General features: G+C 40.3%; 1 protein-coding gene across 1 annotated transcript in view; it reads left to right on the top strand.

Moving 5' to 3' along the window:
• LOC124603351 (extracellular matrix organizing protein FRAS1-like) overlaps nucleotides 1-20,890 on the top strand; it is a 218,419-nt gene that overhangs the window by 184,357 nt on the left and 13,172 nt on the right. The window contains exon 17 of the mRNA XM_047136392.1: nucleotides 9,744-9,911. Within this exon, the coding sequence (XP_046992348.1) occupies nucleotides 9,744-9,911 (168 nt within the window). The remainder of the gene's footprint in view (nucleotides 1-9,743; nucleotides 9,912-20,890) is intronic.

Here is a 20,890-nt window from a genome sequence, read left to right on the forward strand (position 1 = left end):
GGGAAACATTTCATCTCAAACAGCACAACATTATGCAAATATAAACTGTAATTATATATTTTTCCAAACCACAAATATTTTATTAATTTCCTTACAATTTTGGGCCACTGGCCAACTTCAGATGGATATGAAATATATTGTTACAAAGTAGTCACCAATGTAGTCAGTACATATTGTAAGTGCAAATATATTACTGAATTACATGAATACAAATAAGACCATTGCATTTGCAAGACTCTGCAAATGAATGATTAGTAAAGCCATTGTTATTATTTCCATCTTGGTTTTCCATTGTTAGGTAAACCCATACCTCATATTCAGTTGCAGATCATGTAAATTCTCTCCTCTTAATAACCAAACTCATTGACAGACAGATCATTAATTTCCCAAAGTCTGGAAGTAAATAAGTAATTAATGAAGTAATCCCATACAATCTTTTTTTTATTTTTCTTATTCAGAACAACAGCCCTTATCACCCTGACATCATCTTATTTGGCATCCATGGCACACAAAATTGCAATATCAAAATTGAAACAGCTCCTTCCCCACAGTAAAACGCTCACCCTATGTCATGCCGTGTGGCTGTACTGTGCTTACATTTTCATTACATATCCGTGCATCAATAAAAAATGTGTGCACAATGTGCAATCTTTCCTCTACCACCACTACCATAAATTAATATTTCTACATGAACATCTTTCATTAGCACAGTAGAAAGGAAGTGGGACATGTTGGAGCCACAAGCTTCACCTATCAAATGAGTAGCATCCTCAAAGAAGCAACCTTAGCACATTAAGCAGTCTTTCCACAGAATATGTTATTAACATATCGTGTTTCTGCTGTCTTCATGTTGTGATCTGAGTCTCAGCAACTGCTTAACATAACCATAAGCATAAGATAATAACCGTATCTGTGACCAATCACAGCCCTGCTTGTTACCATTGTATTCATTAATCTGAAGTGTGATATGTTGCGGTTGCTGTTGAAAGTATAATGGAGGCAGTCACAGACGCACACACCATGTGTTCTGCTACTTGAACACACCAGCCTTCAGACTGATGAATACAATGTGTGGCAAGCAGGGCTGTGACTGGCCACAGAAAAATGCTAAGCAGTTGTATACATATACTGCATCTCAAGAAAGCACACAATAGGCATGGTCAGATGTCAGTGTAACTACATATAAATGTACACCATTGGCAAGGTATGTAACTGATCAGTTACAATTCTCTGTGATTGGCAGAATGGTCATCAGAGTGTGTTAGCTTTGTTTATGTTTAGTGTTCTGACCAGGCCTTTTAGAGCACATAAGTGGTGTGAAATAAGGTTGTATACATGGAAGAACCCTGGAGATACTAAAAGATATCAGATAAATTATATAATGGTAAGACAGAGATTTAGGAACCAGGTTTTAAATTGTAAGACATTTCCAGGGGCAGATGTGGACTCTAACCACAATCTATTGGTTATGAACTGTAGATTAAAACTGAAGAAACTGCAAAAAGGTGGGAATTTAAGGAGATGGGACCTGTATAAACTGAAAGAGCCAGAGATTTTATAGAGTTTCAGGGAGAGCATAAAAGAACAATTGACAGGAATGGGGGAAAGAAATACAGTAGAAGAAGAATGGGTAGCTTTGAGGGATGAAATAGTGAAGGCAGCAGAGGATCACATAGGTATAAACACGAGGACTAGTAGAAACCCTTGGGTAACAGAAGAAATATTGAATTTAATTGATGAAAGGAGAAAATATAAAAATGCAGTAAATGAAGCTGGCAAAAAGGAATACAAACGTCTCAAAAATGATATCGACAGGAAGTGCAAAATGGCTAAGCAGGGATGGCTATAGGATAAATGTAAGAATGTAGAGGCTTATCTCACTAGGGGTAAGATAGATACTGCCTACAGGAAAATTAAAGAGACCTTTGGATAAAGGAGAACTACTTGCATGAATATCAAGAGCTTTGATAGAAACCCTGTTCTAAGTAAAGAAGGGAAAGCAGGAAGGTGGAAGGAGCATATAGAGGGCCTATACAAGGGCAATGTACTTGAGGACAATATTATGGAAATGGAAGACGATGTAGATGAAGATGAAATGGGAGATATGATACTGCATGAAGAGTTTGACAGAGCACTGAAAGACCTGAGTCGAAACAAGGCCCCTGGACTAGACAACATTCCATTAGAAATACTGGCAACCTTGGGAGAGCAAGTCCTGACAAAACTTTACCATCTGGTGAGCAAGATGTATGAGACAGGCGAAATTCCCTCAGACTTCAAGAAGAATATAATAATCCCAATCCCAAAGAAAGCAGGTGTTGACAGATGTGAAAATTACCGAACTATCAGTTTAATAAGTCACAGCTGCAAATTCTAACGTGAATTCTTTACAGACGAATGGAAAAACTGGTAGAATCCGACCTCGGGGAAGATCAGTTTGGATTCCGTAGAAATGTTGGAACACGTGAGGTAATACTGACCCTACGACTTATCTTAGAAGAAAGATTAAGGAAAGGCAAACCTATGTTACTAGCATTTGTAGACTTAGGGAAAGCTTTTGACAATGTAGATTGGAATACTCTCTTTCAAATTCTGAAGGTGGCAGGGGTAAAATACAAAGAGTGAAAGGCTATTTACAATTTGAACAGAAAGCAGATGGCAGTTATAAGAGTCAAGTGGTATGAAAGGGAAGCAGTGGTTGGGAAGGGAGTGAGACAGGGTTGCAGCCTATCCCTGATGTTATTCAATCTGTATATTGAGCAAGCAATAAAGGAAACAAAAGAAAAGTTCAGAGTAGGTTTTAAAATCCATGGAGAAGAAATAAAAACTTTGAGGTTCCCCAATGACATTGTAATTCTATCAGAGACAGCAAAGGACTTGGAAGAGCAGTTGAACGGAATGGACAGTGTCTTGAAAGGAGGATATAAGATGACCATCAACAAAAGCAAAACGAGGATAATGGAATGTAGTCGAATTAAGTCGGGTGATGCTGAGGGAATTAGATTAGGAAATGAGACACTTAAAGTAGTAAAGGAGTTTTGCTATTTGGGGAGCAAAATAACTGATGATGGTCGAAGTAGAGAGGATATAAAATGTAGACTGGCAATGGCAAGGAAAGCGTTTCTGAAGAAGAAAAATTTGTTAACATCGAGTATAGATTTGAGTGTCAGGAAGTCGTTTCTGAAAGTATTTGTGTGGAGTGTAGCCATGTATGGAAGTGAAATGTGGACGATAAATAGCTTAGACAAGAAGAGAATAGAAGCTTTCAAAATGTGGTGCTACAGAAGAATGCTGAAGATTAGATGGGTTGATCACATAACTAATGAGGAGGTATTGAATAGAATTGGGGAGAAGAGGAGCTTGTGGCACAACTTGACTAGAAGAAGGGATTGGTTGGTAGGACACGTTCTGAGACATCGAGGGATCACCAATTTAGTATTGGAGGGCAGTGTGGAGGGTAAAAATCATTGAGGGAGACCAAGAGATGAATACACTAAGCAGATTCAGAAGGATGTAGGTTGCAGTAGGTACTGGGAGATGAAGAAGCTTGCACAGGATAGAGTAGCATGGAGAGCTGCATCAAACCAGTCTCAGGACTGAAGACCACAACAACAACAAGTAGTGTGAATGGCTTTAGATGTTGAATGATAATTGTAAAGGAAATGGAGATGCTGCATACTGATGTGAGACAGCTTCATTAGCACCTGGCATAGTTTGAAAGAAGCCTCATTGTGGGCCTTCAGTTTTCTAGTGATAGTGGTCTAGCATTGGACTGCACAGGAATGTTAGGACAGGAATATTCATCATCAAGGTTTCTGTTGATCACCACATGGGAAGATTGTTATATGCCCCAAGCATATCATAATCACTTTGCATCTGTGCCTGCCATCTGATGAGAAGTACTTGACTTCCTGCAACATTCTATGTCACCCTGCACCAGTGATCAGAGGCTAGCAGCAGCTAGACTAGGTAATAAACACCACAACACAAAAGGCTGCATTTGGAGTAGTGCTGTGACAAGGAAGCTTGGACTGCTGATGAATGGCATTGCATTGTATTCGACAATGAATTGCATTCCTGCACTGCCCTGGGTAATATCATCAGCAAGCCATCATTGAAGAGTATGGCAGCAATCTGGGGAGAGGTCCCATCCTTTGGATGTTTTGGAGAGGTACAGTGGTTTTAATCCTGGTGTCATGGTGTGAGAATTATCCTAGGAGATTTTAATGGAAAAATAGGTAAAGAGGATATGTTCACTGCCACAACAGGAAAACATAGAAGCACTCCACCACAAATGAAAATGGATTACAAATGATCAACTTCACATTGTCAAAGAATATGTGAATTTGCTCCATGATGCTTCCTCACAAAGAAAGTCACAAAGGTATATGGTGCTCTCCAGGTGGCAAAACTGTAAATCAAATGGGCCATGTTATGGCAAATCAAGATGATTTGGAATCAGCGACCAAAATCCATGCCAGAACCTAAATTTAATGTAGAATGACTGAAGGAATTGTCTGTTAAAGAAACATACATGATTGAAATTATTAATCAGTTTACAGCATTGCAAGAAGTTGGGGAGGAAAATAGTGTTGGGAAGATTTGGAAAAGAATAAAGACAGTAGGAACAGATGCAGCAGAGAAAACATTGGGCAAGAAAGAGAAACTGGAGAAACAGAAATGGTCCAACAAAAAATGTCAGAGACCAGTGCAAAAGAGGAAAAAAGCCAGGATGCTGTGGCTGCATAATATGGAGAGTGAGGACAGGGGAGAGACATTCAACACAGTGAGGTGAGAGACAGCAAGAGTTCTACAAACAGAGAAAAGGAAATATCTAACTAGAGTCTTGGAATCTATAGAAGTGGAAAGCAGAAATAGAGGATCAAAGACGCAGTTTCAGTATGCAAAGAACAGGAAGACAGGTTATCCAAGTGAAAACATATTCATAAAACATAAAAATCAAAATACACTAACAGCTGGAAGATATTCTGCAATCTGGGAAGAGTATTTCTCAGAAATGTTAAATTGCACTGACCCTCACATAGCCTTCAACTGTGCAATGATTGAGAGTAACAACAGTAATAATGACAAATACAGCATTACAGAACAGGAAGTGGTACACACCATTCAAAAGCTGAAAAACAACAAGACTGCAGGCAAGGACCAGATATCAGCAGAGATGTTAAAAGAGGTGAAAACAAACTACACAAAGAAATTTATAACCTTATCACAATGATCTCAACAACTATAACATTACTGAAGACTGGAAAACTGCAATAATTTGCCCCATACACAAGAAAGGAAACAAAATGAGATGTGTAAATTACACAGGAATCAGTCTGCTGAACATAACATACAAAGCTCTGTCAATGATCATTCTTAACAAAATTAAGCCTTACACAGAAAACATTATTCAAGAATACCCGGCTGGATCTCAACCAAACCATTCCACAACTAACAATCTGTTTATTCTGTGGTAGAATTTTGAGAAATACTGGGAATTTAATGAAAACATACAATTTCCAGCAGGTCTATGATAGCATCCACAGAAGTAGCCTCTACAACATACTAAGAGAATTTAGGATATCAGTAAAATCATTAGGATAATACAACTGTGCATGGATGGCTCACAGGCAGAAGTGAAGTTCAGAGGATCCACATTCCCCAACTTCCCAATGAAAACAGGCTTACAACAAGGAGATACTGTTTTATGTGTTCTCTTCAATCTGGCAGTGAAGAAAATGGTTTTAGAGAGTAATTTACAGCTCTACAATGGTCTCTGATTTGAACACAGTGAAGTAAAACTCCTGGCATGCACAGATGATGTAGTCTTACTCAATGAAACAGAATAAGAGCTAAAAGACATGTACAGATCTCTCAGGCACAGAGCCAGTAAAATGAGATTTTGATAACCTAAGAGAAAACAGAATATATGGAAATAGGTTGAGTCATAAACCAAAATCTACACTTTTAAATTGACCACCATTCTATATTCAGAAAATTTCATGAATTTAAATACCTTGGATTGCACTTCCGCAGTAAAAATGTCATAACACTGGATATAAATGAGAGAATAGCCTCAGGCTCAAGATGTCTGTATGCTCTAAACAGCCCATTCGAATGTAAAGCTTTGTTAATCCCCACAAAGATGGAGATATATACCACCACCATATGCCCAGTAGTACTGTATGGTCAGGAAAGCTGTACATTTACCAAGAAAGAAAGAGAAGAACTGAATGCTTTTGGAACAAATGTGATGAGAACAATCTGGAGACCTGTGATGGAGAATGATATCTGGAAAGTTTGAAAGAACACAGAATTTTTTCAGTTAATGAAGCAACCCACAGTCATACAGAAATTAAAAAGTAGGAGACTACGATGGGCTGGGCATGCAGCTAGAATGGAAGCAACAGAATTCCCAAGAAGGCATTTGAGGGCACTCTCAAAACAACAAGACCATTGGGATGACTTCACACACAGTGGAAAGATGACACAGAGAAGGATGGCGCAGCATTAGGAATCCCAGCAGGATGGAAAGAGACAGTGAGAGACAGAATAAGATGTAAGCAGATCATTGATGCAGTGCATGTTCTACAGGGCCTGTGATCACTGAAAAGAAGAGGAAGAATCATGATGTGGGGAACCATCAAGTACGACTGCAGGTCATGGCTGGTAGTGACTGAGGAAGTTCTAGTGGCACAATGGTACATCACAGACTACCTGTGTCCTCATGTATTACCTCTCATGTGATATTATTAAGGTGCCATTTCTCAACAGGACAGTGCTTGCCCACATGATACAAATGAAATGTCTACATGGTGTTGTAATCCTGCAGTCAACAAGATCGTCCAATATGTCCCTGACAGAACACTTGTGGGCCCAGCACAAACATCAGCTCCATCCCACTGTCAGTATACAGGATATCAAAGACCAGGTACAATAATTGTGGGCCTGCTTGCCTCAGAAGAGAATATGACAGCTTTATGACCCTCTTCACAAATGAATCATTGAATGCTCTCAGGCCAGAGGAGATGCAACATGATGTGAAGAAGTTATGAGGTCATGCAGTTGCCACAACTTGTTCAAGTACCTGCCAATCACAAACTAAATTGTTTTGAGAAAAACACTTAGCATTTAGAAGACTACCTATCACGTAGATAAAATACCATAAAAGTCTTGAATGAAGCAGTCTGGTCCTTTTTCACTTCTTCTTCTTCTTCTTCTTCTTCTTCTTCTCCTTTTTATTCTTCTTTCCCAGTTGGCTGACAATGTTGCCTCTCTTCAGAATGACCCCTCCTTGTCTTTCTGCATTGTATCGTACACAGCTCATTACAAGTACACTGATTTTTCCACGACAACATGTCAATGTGTTTTTTGTGTTTGAATTTTGCTGTAGTTCATACACACATGTGGAAATGAATTGAAGACATCTATCTATAAATATGCAGCACCCCCCTTCAGTCCTTCAGAATTTATGACAGCAGTGTTATACATGGACTTTGTGAGACACTGGACACACTGGGAAGCCCTCCTGATCCATGACAGTTTAACTACCACCCAAACTCATGAAGACTGGTCAGCAGTAAATCCAAGACATAGACATCTCATTCAGATGTGCCATATGTGCTCAATGGATTCGAAGTTAGGTGACCTGAGTGGCCAAAAATGCATTCTAATGTCTGTGCAGTGTTGCTCAAATGATTCTGTACAGTTAAAGAGCAATGAGGAAGTTCACTGTCACACTGAAGATAAAGGTCACCTGCTGGGTGCTATAGGCAAACAGATGCACATGAACACATAGTATGTTGCTGTACTCTTCACCAGAGAGACAGTGGCTGATGTACCAGGTGCCCCATTTTATTTCAGTGATCATCCCCCACATGAGAATACCTAAAGGATGTCCTGCTGGCAAGCAGAATGTGCCACCTCATGTGGTTTTTGAAAGACTTGAACCATCACTTGGTTTGTAGTAAGTGACTTGTCAGCCTAAGATACATTTTTCTGTAGTTCATGCTTCCAGTGATCCCACTCCCCTGCTCATACTATTTTCTGTGCCCTGTGACATGTAGTGAGCAAAGATGTGTGTGTGGAGCAGTGGCTTCTGTATGTTGCAGAGAGGTGGTGGTTCTTTATGGTACAACTGCTACACAGCATTGAACTTGCAAGTGAAGTACTGTCATCTACCAACTGTTATCATTCAGTGTAATTAACAGTGATCCATGTCATCAACATGTCATTGTCCATGACAGTTCACCCCAGTGGCATTGATTTTCCTCTAACTGAAGAACTCATAGTACACCCATGAAATGGTGGCATGTGTAAAGTGTTGTGCCCTATGCATCAGGCAACAACTATCTGGCCTCAGCCAAATGTGATGATAACATTGGTCTCACCTATCTTGTGCTTGACTGCCATACTGGTGACCAGTAAAAGAAGACAGAAATGGTTTCTCCCCTTCACAACTGTTTTATCTAGATCAGTTGCTCACAGGTTAAGTGGACTCTCCCTTCTCAGTTTCATAATGTGACTATTTTTTTTACCCTATAATACATTTTTTTAGGATTCCCTACCTTGGTGAGAATGGACCCTTACAGGATCACTATGTTGTCAGTCTGTCTGTCTATCTGTCCACTGGTAAGAATCTTTTTTTTCGCAAATGGGTAGACATATCGGATTCAGATTTACATCACATAGTAACGTCTCTGGTTGCTTGGTGGTGTAAAGCATTTAAAATTCTAAGTCATTGCAGTCTAAAGATATGCTGATTTATGTCACATATTTTGATATTTGCAAATTCCCTCATCAAAATTTCTAAAGTATTTCCCATTGAGCTAGAACAATTAAATTTGACAAGAAGTTACACCAAATGAAAAAAATATTTTTTTTGTCATTTTTTATTTGTTTGTCTGCCAGTCTGTTCGAAACATATTTCTCAGAAACAGGTAAACTTATCAAGTTGACAATCATTTCACATACTAAAATTTACAATCCATTGACAGTGTAAAACATTTAAGTTTTTAAGTCAGTGCAATCAAAAGATACACCCATTTATGTTACGTATTTTGATATCCATAAACTTACTCACTAAAACCTATTGAGTACGTCCATTGACCTAGAACCATGAAATCATCAAGAAGCAAGGTTTTACAGTACAAGTAAAGGAAAAATTATATCACACAAAAAATCTCTTTTTGCCTTTGGGATTTACATTGCGTTCATCATCTGTCAGAAGCATAATAGAAAGTATTACTTCATGCCAACATAAAATGTAAATTGTAGTCACATTTTAGTAAGTAATAAAAATATTTTCTTAAATCTTCTCTCTCTATATATATAAACACAAGTCCCTTGCTTGCTTCTGTTTGTATGTCTGGGCTAGTATCAAGAACTACTGTACAGATCTTCATATTGTCTTGGAATTCCTGGGACTGATATCTTGTCAGTATCAATATCATTAACAGGCAAAATCATTGAGATCCTCAGTTCTGAGGATTGATAATCTGTACATATACATAATTAAGTTTCTGCAGAACCCCTCAATGCAAGAGGCCTACTCATACTTGGCCATTTGTTTTATTTTGTTTTCTAACTAAACATTTAACATTACAACACATACATAATAGAAATTAAATGGAAAAATTCTGAATCAAGGGTGAAATTATTATGTTCTTGGCACTAAACATGTTCTTGGCATCAAACAGCTAATGATATTTACTTTATGCACATGTTCTTTAATTCTACAGGCATTGTACAGTATTGGTCCAAGAAGTGCCACACGATATACAAGAAGTGTAGACAATGGACTGCCAGAGAATGCCTCAACTGTAAAACCATTTTTGCTTGAACCATCCATCAATGTACCTCACGCAAAAGAAGTGTTGGCTCCAGGAACATTTATTGCAGCTGCTGGGGTATGTCTAGAACAAACTAATTTTTGGTAGGAACAATATGTAATATTTATAATTGATTTTGGGGTGTACAGAGTGTGAAATTTAATACATAGGGCTGTCACATCTCATGGCAACAAAGGCTCTAACCCAGGTGTGCATTGAGTCAAACTAACAACAATGTAGGAAAACACAGATTGCTGCTTACCATAAAGAACACACATCAAGTTGCAGACAGGCACAATTAAAAGACACTTACATAAAGTTTTCATCCACAGCCTTCATCAGTAACAGAGAGACACACACTATTCACTCACACAACAAAGCACACTTCATGCACACAAGACTTCCAAGTCCAGCATCTCAGGCTGGAATGCAACTATCACATTCGATGCAAGCAGCAATCTGGAGGGGGTGGGGAAGGGATAAGGATAGTAGTGTACGTATGGGGAGATAGACGAATGCTGTCTGATGGAGTGTACCGGGACTAGACTGCCATGTCTGATTGCTGCTTGCATCCCACGTGATAGTTGCATCGTGGCCCGAGATGCTGGAGTTGGAAGTCGCGCATGCGTGTGTGTGTGTGTGTGTGTGTGTGTGTGTGTGTGTGTGTGTGTGTGTGTGTGTGCTCACTTACGTGTGTGAATGGTGTGTGTCTCTCTTTTACTGATGAAAGCTGTGGCCAAAAGCTTTATGTAAGTGTCTTACAACTGTGCCTGTCTGCAACTTTACATGTCTTCCTTATGGTAAGTAGCAATCTGTATTCTCCTACATTGTTGATATTCCTATCTGGATTTGAGCCAAACTAAGTCAGCTATGGACATGTCATATAACACAGCTTCAACTCTATGCCAGTGTTCATCAATCTAAGTGGAATGTGAATGGTGGCATACCTGTCTCCTGGCAACCTACGATCAAATGTATTAAAAGAGTGGCAGATCTGGCAAATGAGCTGGCCAGGGCAGCAGTCAGACAGCCTCTGTGTAGAGGTAGGCCTGGGCAATATGGGCAACACAGGGTCTTCCATTATCTTCTGGAACGATAATGTCATGTAAACCTCAAAGACTTCCTATAGCCAGTAGCATTAGCATTCAGAAATTTAATTTCTGCTGCCCAAATTTGTGAGTTATATCTGCAAAGAAGATTTGTCTAATCTGTGTGTGAGAAAGCCTTGAGTATGGTAAATCTATCATGTGATTACAAAGGGGACCCAAAAGAAACTAATTTTTTGGTGGGCACAACTTTCGTAGTACCATGTTTTGCCACTATGAGCACATAGAGCAAACACTCCAGAATCAGTAAGCTGATTGATACTGCTGAAGGTCAGGCCTAGTTTTGGCAGAAGTTACAGTCACAACTGTTTTGTGTGATTGCCATTTTTGCAATGGCAGATTTTTGTGAACAGTATATTCTGGTGAAATTCTGCTTTTTGCTCAGAAAAATTGGAACAGAAACTCTTGAAATGTTAAAGAGAGTGTATGAGGACAATGCTATGGGGAAAACTCAAGTGTTGGAATGGTTTTTCCATTTCAGAAATTGTGAAATGTCAATTGGTGATGAACTTCATTTTGGTCAACCTTCACTGGCCAAAACACCTGAAAATCTTGAAAAAATTCATGGGATTGTCAATGGAGATTGATGATAGAGTGACTTTCAATTCAGTGCAGTGAGTGCATTGTGGCAGATTTGGGAATGGAAAGGGTGGGTGCCAAATTTTTGCCATGACTGCTGACTGCTGAAGAAAAAAAAGACACATGGAGGCATTCTGTGCTTGGAAAGAAGAGTCACAAAATGATCCAAAATTTTTTTCAGAAGTTTCACTGGTGATGAAACTTGATGCTATGCTTATGAACCTGAATCACAGCAACAATCAAAGCCAATGAAAGACTTCAAATTCATCTCACACCAAGAAAGCTTGTCAGGTGAAATCAGACATTAAAACAATGATGACTGGTTTTTTAATATGAGAGGAGTCATCAACTCAGAGTTTGTTCCACAGGGTCAGACAGTTAACGAGGCTTTCTGCTTGGAAGTTTTGAAAATACTGAGCAACAGTGTGTAGCATAAGCAGCTTGATTTGTGGCAGTCAGGTGACTGGTTCTTCCATTGTGACACAGCCCCTTCTCACAAAGCCAAGTCTGCACAACAACCCTTGACCACAAATAGTATGACTCTTGTTCCTCAGCCCCCATACTCACCCAACTTTGCCCCTTGCAACTTCTTTTTTTCTGACGAGGACAGGAGACATGAATGAAAGGAAATCATTTTGTTGAGGTTGCTGAGGTGAAGAAAAAATGATGGAGGCACTGTCAAGCATCATAAAACATGAATTTAAACAATGTTTAGAAAAATAGAACAAAAGATTAGACAAGTGTATTAGTGCGAGTGGAGAGTACATTGAATGTGAATAAATACGTTTAAAAAAAAAAAAGTTTGGTTTATTTGAGGTACCCCCCCCCCTCCCCCCCCCCCCAATTGCGTTGTGTAGATGTGAACTATTTCTTAGTCTAATTTGTTTAGATTTTCTGTAGGATAAATTATACACCTGTAGATGTAGAGGCTGGGGACTGTCAGAATGTTAATGATCTGAACAGACTTCTGCAAGTCTTTCTGGGGGGGGGGGGGGGGGGGCCAGACGTAGAACACACTAATGACTTTCTAGTATAGTAGCAGATTCTTATTGACAATTCATCTTAATTTATATAATAAAAATTATACTCTTGCTAATTTATTGCTTAAGTAATTTCTGTGTCCATCACACAACAGTCTTTTATAAATCTCAAGCCCACGTAACTTCACATTCTTATTCTCAGACTTCATTGTTCTGAGACTTAAATATAGTTGTCTTGTTTTTATTTTGTTAATGGGCAGCTGGTTGGCTAGCACCAGTGTTTAGTCATCTTGGTTATTTCTCTGTTGTAATTTTGAACACTTTTATCTGTTGTTATCAGTGTGAGGTCACTGGCATACAGCACATTCTCACATGGTATATAACTTGAGAAATCATTTATATAAAAATTGAAGGGAAGGAATCCAAGAACCAACCCCTGTGGTATTTCTTTTTTTATATTCAGCAAGTGTGATGTCCAATTATTTGCATATACTTGCGTAGCATGCCAGTCAGATAGGTTCTAAATACACTTGACAATTCATTTCTAATTCCATAGTGAGCTAATTTTATTAAGATAGGATTGTGTGACACTCAGTAGATGGCTTAGCTCAAGAATGTAAGTATACCACATGTATAATATTTAATAGATTTCCTGCTGCTTTTACTTTTGACAGATCTAATCTAAAGCCAAACTGGTTTGCAATCAGTAACCTGTTATTTTCAAAATACGTATATATTTGTCTGTGTATACAGCTTTCTACTATTTTTGATACAATTGGAACAATTGACATTGGTCTACAGTTACCAGGGAGGTGTCTTTCTCCTTTCTTAAATATCAAGAGAGTAACACATTTTAAGAGCTTCTGGGAAAATATCATCTGCCACATATGTCTTGGCTAGATAAAGCAATGGAATTTTAATTTTATTTGCTATGCTCTTTATGACGAAGTTAGTCATTCCATAGCATTCCTCTGTTTTAGAATTTCCAAGCTTGTTAATTGCTTTACTAATATTGTGGGGAGTAATTTAGACCATGAAAATGTACTTAAATGTTTTTCTTGGGGTAGAAGTGACTCAAAAACTGAGCTGTTGTTGCAGCTTGAATGATGATAGTCTGTACAGTTTATAAAATATACATTTATTACATTAGAGTGTATAGCAGAGTTTCCCAAACTGTGTTCCATGAGTCCTCCATGGTATACAGTCACTGTAAAGACAATTCTAAAGAAACAGAGACTAAAGTATAACAGATGTAAAATAAAGCATGGGACTATAGATAGATGCTGAATGAAATGCGTTTGACAGTCAAGAGGGCAAGGCATGAAGTCTTCAATGATTACCATAGCAGAATATTGTCAAATGATCTTTCATAAAATCCAAAGAAATTCTGGTCATATGTAAAGGCTGTTAGCAACACCAAAGTTAGTGTCCAGTCCCTAGCGAATGAGACGGAAACTGAAACTGAGTAGCAAAACAAAAGCTGAAATGCTTAACTCTTTTTTTTTCAAATGTTTCTTTACAAAGGAAAACACAAGAGAATCATCCTAATTCAATCCTCATACCACTGAAAAGATAAGTGCAATCAGTATTACCTTCAGTAGTACTGAGAAAAGCTGAAGTCATTAAAATTGAACAGGGCTCCAGAGCCTGATGGAATCCCTATTAAATTCTATACTGAATGTGCAACTGAGAGGTACTCTTCTAAATATAAAATATTGTAGATCCCTCAAACAGAAAATTGTGCCCAGTAGTTGGAAAAAGCACAGGACACATCCAGCTACAAGAAGGGTAGTAGAAGTGATCAACAAAAGTATCATCCAATGGAAAATCCAGGATGGAATGTAACAATATGAGAGAAGGTAAGTTGCTACTCACCATATAGCGGAGATGCTAAGCCCTGATAGGCACAATAAAAAGATTCACACAATCATAGCTTTCAGCCATTAAGGCCTTTGTTAGCAGTAGACACACATACACACACGCACACACACACTCACGCAAGCGCAACTAGGACACACATCTGCAGTCTCAGAGAGCTGAAACTACACTGAGAGCAGCAGCACCAGTGCATGATGGGAGTGGCAACTGGGTGGCGGTGAGGAGTAGGCTGGGGCAGGGAGGGGGAGGGATAGTATGGTGGGAGTGGTGGACATTGAAGTGTTGCAGTTTAGACGGAGGGTAGGAGAGAAGGTGCGGAGGGGGGAGGGGGTAAGTAGTGAAAAGGAGAGAAATAAAAATAATAATAATAAAAATAAAAATAAAGGAAATTAAATGACTGGGTGTGGCAGTGAAATGGCAGCCATGTAGTGCTGGAGTGGGAACAGGGAGGGGGCTAGATGGGTGAAGACAGTGACTAACGAATGTTGAGGCTGGGAGGGTTACGGGAACCTAGAATGTATTGCAGGGAAAATTCCCACCTGCACAATTCAGAAAAGCTGGTGCTGGTGGGAAGGATCCATATGGCTCAGGCTGTAAAGCAATCATTGAGATGAGGGGTATCATGTTTGGCAGCGTGTTCAGCTACAGGGTGGTCCACTTGTTTTTTGGCCACAGTTTGTCGGTGGCCGTTCATGAAGACAGACAGCTTGTTGGTTGTCATGCCCACATAGAAAGCAGCACAGTGGTTGCAGCTTAGCTTGTAGATAATATGAATGGTTTCACAGGTAGCCCTGCCTTTGATGTGATAGGTAATGTTGGTGACCGGACTGGAGTAGGTGGTGGTAGGAGGATGTATGGGACAGGTCTTGCATCTAGGTCTATTACACAGGTATGAGCCATGAGATAAGGGACTGGGAGCAGAGGTTGTGTAAGGATGGATGAGTGTATTGTGTAGGTTCGATGGACAGCGGAATACCACGGTAGGAGGGGTGGGAAGGATAGTCGGTAGGACACTTCTTATTTCAGGGCACGATGAGAGGTAATCGAAACCCTGGCGGAGAATGTAATTCAGTTGCTCCAGCCCCGGATGGTACTGAGTTATGAGGGGAATGCTCCTCTGTGGCTGGACTGTGGGACTTTGGGAGGTGCTGGGAGACTGGAAAGATAAGGCATGGGAGATTTGTTTCTGTACAAGGATGGGATGACAATTACGGTCAGTAAAGGCTTCCGTAAGACCCTCGGTATATTTAGAGAGAGACTGCTCATCACTGCAGGTGTGACGACCACAGGTGGCTAGGCTGTACAGAAGGGACTTCTTGGTATGAAACGGGTGGCAGCTGTCGAAGTGGAGGTATTGCTGGTGGTTAATAGGTTTGATATGGACGGAGGTACTGATGTAGCCATCTCTGAGGCGTAGGTCAACATCTAGGAAGGTGGCTTGTTGGGTTGAGTAGGACCAGGTGAAGCAAATGGGGGAGAAGTTGTTGAGGTTCTGGAGGAATGTGAATAAGATGTCATCACCTTCAATCCAGATAGCAAAGATGTCATCAATGAATCTGAACCAGCTGAGTGGTTTAGGATTCTGAGTTTTTAGGAAAGATTCCTCTAGATGGCCCATGAATAGGTTAGCATAGGATGATGCCAGGCAGGTACCCATAGCTGTACCGCGGATTTGTTTGTAGGTAATGCCTTCAAAGGAGAAGTAATTGTGGGTGAGGATATAGTTGGTCATGGAGACTAGGAAGGAGGTTGTTGGTTTGGAATCCATAGGGCATATGGAAAGGTAGTGTTCAATAGCAGTAAGGCAAAGGGCATTAGGAATGTTAGTGTACAGGAAGGTGGCATCAATAGTGACGAGCAGGGCACCGTGTGGTAAAGGGAGAGGAACTGTGGAGAGTCGGTCGAGGAAATGGTTGGTATCTTTTATATAGGAGGATAGGTTCCGGGTAATAGGTTGGAGGTGTTGGTCTACAAGAGCAGAGATTCTCTCAGTGGGGGCACAGTAACTGGCCACAATGGGGTGTCCTGGGTGGTTGGGTTTATGGACTTTAGAAAGCATGTAGAAGGTAGGAGTGCGGGGAGTGGTAGGGGCAAGTAGAGAGATGGACTCTGGGAAAAGAGGTTCTGGGATGGGCCTAAGGATTTGAGTAGTGACTGGAGATCCTGCTGGATTGCTGGAATGGGATCACTGTGGCATGGTTTATAGGTGGAAGTATCTGACAGCTGACGGAGTCCTTCTGCCATGTAATCCTTGTGGTTCAAAACTACGGTGGTGGAGCCTTTGTCTGCATGTAGAATTATAAGATCGGGATCAGTATTTAGATGGTGGACTGTGGTTCTTTCTGCAGATGTAAGGTTAGTATGCATGTTGAAGGATTTGGAAATGATGGCGAGGCAAGGTTCAAGGATAAGAAATTCTGGAAAGTTAACAGGGGATGGTTTGGAGGCAGTGGGGATGATCACAGTTGGATGGAGGAGTGAACAGAGTTAGGCAAGGTTCAATGTTGGTCTTTGGTTGAGTCTGATTGGTAGGATTGGTGGTGAAAAAGTGTTTCCACTGTAGGGACCGGGAAAAGGAGAGAAGGTCTTTAACTAGTCCTGCATGGTTGAATTTGGGAGTGGGGCAAAAGGTGAGGCCTTTGAAAAGGACTGATATTTCTGTGGGACTAAGGCTTCTGGAGGAAAGATTCGTGACTGTGTTGCGGGTCTGTTTAGGATTTGAGCTCTGTGTCGTGGTGGAAGGGAGTTTCGGAGGGTGGGGTAAGTGTAGTAGGTCTGCGAGACAAGGTTTGTCAGCTATGAGGGGGCGTGGAGGAGGTTTGGAGGTTGTTGTAGAAGTGGTGGACAGTGGCAGGAGTAGGAAGTGAGCAGGATGGAGAGCTTTTTGAGGTGGCATTATGCATGTTGCTTAAGTTCCTGAAGGGCAAGAGTTTCAATGTGTGTTATGGGTTCCAGGAATCTGCGATTATATAGCAGGAGAATTTTGCAGATGGAGAGAAGGTACTGCAAGGAGGATTGGGCTTGGTGAATATGGTTTTGCAGGACTATGTTGGTGAGGGCTAAGGATTGGCGGAATCTGAACAGGTAGAGGTCATTGTGGAAGGAGGGGTGGCAACCAGAGATGGGTAATTTGATGGTAAGGCCACTAGGGGGGATTTCATGAGCTAAGCAACAAGGCAGGAACAGTATGTGGGACTGGGATCTGGCTAGGGATAAGGAAACTTTTCCGTATTGATGCAGATGGAAGGAGCAAGGTGGTGCAAAAATGCGAAAAAATACGTAAGAAAGAAGAATTATGTCTGAAAAATTACACAAAAAAACACCCAAATACGTGTACGAAATAGATGCACAGAGGGAAAAAAAAGAGATGAAATCTGAGGAAGATGACAATAGTGGAACCTACAGAATATACTCATCCATCCTTACACAACCCCTGCTCCCAATCTCTTACCTCATGGCTCATACCTGTGTAATAGACCTAGATGCAAGACTTGTCCCATACATCCTCCTACTGCCACCTACTCCAGTCCGGTCACTAACATTACCTATCACATCAAAGGCAGGGCTACCTGTGAAACCAGTCATGTGATTTGCAAGCTAAGCTGCAACCACTGTGGGCTTTCTATGTAGGCGTGACAACCAACAAGCTGTCTGTCCTCATGAACGGCCACCGACAAACTGTGGCCAAAAAACAAGTGGACCACCCTGTAGCTGAACACGCTGCCAAACATGATACCCCCTCATCTCAATGACTGCTTGACAGCCTGTGCCATATGGATCCTTCCCACCTTCCCACCAACACCATCTTTTCTGAATTGCACAGGTGGGAACTTTTCCTGCAATACATCCTAGGTTCCCGTAACCCTCCTGGCCTCAACCTTCGCTAGTCACTGTCCTCACCCATCCAGTCCCCTCCCTGTTCCTATTCCAGCACTACACAGTCATCATTTCACCACCACACCCAGTCATTTAATTTCCTTTATTATTATTATTATTATTATTAGTATTAGTATTAGTATTTTTATTTCTCTCCTTTTCGCTACTTACCCCCTCCCCCCTCCGCACCTTCTCTCCTACCCTCCCTCTAAACTGCAACATTTCACTGTCCACCACTCCCACCATACTATCCCTCCCCTCCCTGCACCAGGCTCCTCCTTACCCCCACCCAGTTGCCATTCCCATCATGCACTGGTGCTGCTGCTCGCAGTGCAGTTTCAGCTCTCTGAGACTGCAGATGTGTGTGCTAGTTGCACTTGCGTGAGTGTGTGTGTGCGTGTGTGTATGTGTGTCTACTGCTGACAAAGGCCTTAATGGCCAAAAGCTATGATTGTGTGAATCTTTTTACTGTGACTATTGTGGCTCAGCATCTCCGCTATATGGTGAAGTAGCAACTTTCCTTCTCTCGTATTGAAACTATCATCCAATATCTTTGAAATTGATTTGTTGTAGAATCTTAGAATGTATTCTGAGCTCAAACATAATGACACATCTTGAATATAATGACCTTCTCCGTGCTAATCAGCATTGATTCTGAAAACATTGATCATGTGAAACTCAACTCATAGTTCTCTCATGACATACTGGAAGCTTTTGATCAAAGCAGTCAGGTAGATCCAGTATTTCTTGATGTCCAAAAAACATTTGACTCGGTACCACAGTTACATTTATTGTCAAAAGTATGCTCATATGGAGTACCAAATGAAATTTGTAACTGGATTGAGGACTTTTTGGCAGGGAGGGCACAACATGTTACCTTGGATGGAGAGTCATCATTAGATGCAGAAGTAACTTTAGGTGTACCCCAGGGAAGTGTGCTGGGACCCTTGCTGTTCATGAATTATATTAATGATGTTGTAGATAATATTAGTAATAACCTAAGACTTTTTTCAGATGATGTAGCTCTCTATAATGAAGCACTGACTGAAAGCTGCTGCATAAATATTCAGTCAGATCTTGGATAAGATTTCGGACTGATGCTAAGATTGGCAACTTACTCTAAATGCTCAGAAAAGTAAAACTGAGCACTTCACAAAATGAAAAAAAGTAGTATCCTATAACTACAATACCAATAAGTCACAGTTGGAATGAGTCAATTCATATAGATACCTCGGTGCACCACTTTGTAGGGATATGAAATGGAATGCTCACATAGCTCAGTTGTGGCTAAAGTGGGTGGTAGACTTCATTTCATAGGTAGAATACTGGGGAAGTGCAATCAGTCTGCAAAGGAGATTGCTTACAAATCACTTGTGTAACCCATTCTAGAATATTGGTCAAGTGTGTCAGATCTGTATCAAGTTGGGCTAACAGGGGATATTGGACATATACAGAGAAGGCCAGCACAAATGATATCAGGTTTGTTTGAATCTTGGGAAAGTGTTACAGAAATGCTGAAGAAACTTAACTAGCAGCCTCTTGAAGATAGATTTAAACTATCCCAAAAAAAGTGTACTAACAGTTTTGAGAACCGGCTTTAAAAGATGATTCTATGAATATACTGTTATTCTATGGATATACTACAATGCCATATGTATCACTCACATAGGGATTGGGAGGATAAGATCAGAATATTTACAGCACACATACACACATTGAAACAACTATTCTTCCCATGCTTCATGCGTGGATGGAACAGGAAGAAGCCCTAATAACTGGTACAATGACACCTGCCCTCAGCCATGCACTTCAGTGGTTTTCAGAGTATGGATGTAGATATAGATGTAGAACACTGATGTTCCACTGGAAGAAAATAAGTATTCCACAAAAAATATGAATAATATGTTTTTTTCTTAAAATTTTATTATCTACATCTACATCTACATGGTTACTCTGCAATTCACACTTAAGTGCCTGGCAGAGGGTTCATTGAACCATTTTCATACTACTTCTCTACCATTCCACTCTCGAATTGTGCGTAAGAAAAAGTAACACCTACATCTTTCCGTTCGAGCTCTGATTTCTCTTATTTTATTATGATGATCACTTCTCGCTATGTAGGTGGGTGTCAACAAAATATTTTTGCATTTGGAAGAGAAAGCTGGTGTTTGATATTTCGTAAATAGATTTCGCTGCAAAGAAAACCGCCTTTGTTTCAGTGACTGCCACCCCAACTCATGTATCATATCAGTGACTCTCTCACACCTATTGCGTGATATCTGTCCTTCTTTGCACTTTTTCGATGTCCTCTGTCAATTCTACCTGGTAAGGATCCCATACCATGCAGCAATATTCCAGCAGAGGATGAACAAGTGTAATGTAGGCTGTCTCTTATGATTTCTGTGTTGTTTGTTATGATTTAAAATTGAAGTAATCACTGAATACAGCACGTTTTTCTCATTTTATATTTTATTAACCTTCAAAATAAATAGTGTATTCTATGAAATACCACCATTCCATCAGAGGAAAAGTTTGGGATCCCTGGTCAGTGGAAACAGTATTGTCTTTCTTGTGTTGGTTTATGTATGTTCAGTATTATGAAAATAATATTGTTATTACTCCATCCTGGATTTTCCAT

This window comes from Schistocerca americana, chromosome 1, assembly GCF_021461395.2.
Source record: "Schistocerca americana isolate TAMUIC-IGC-003095 chromosome 1, iqSchAmer2.1, whole genome shotgun sequence".
Taxonomy (NCBI): domain Eukaryota; kingdom Metazoa; phylum Arthropoda; class Insecta; order Orthoptera; family Acrididae; genus Schistocerca; species Schistocerca americana.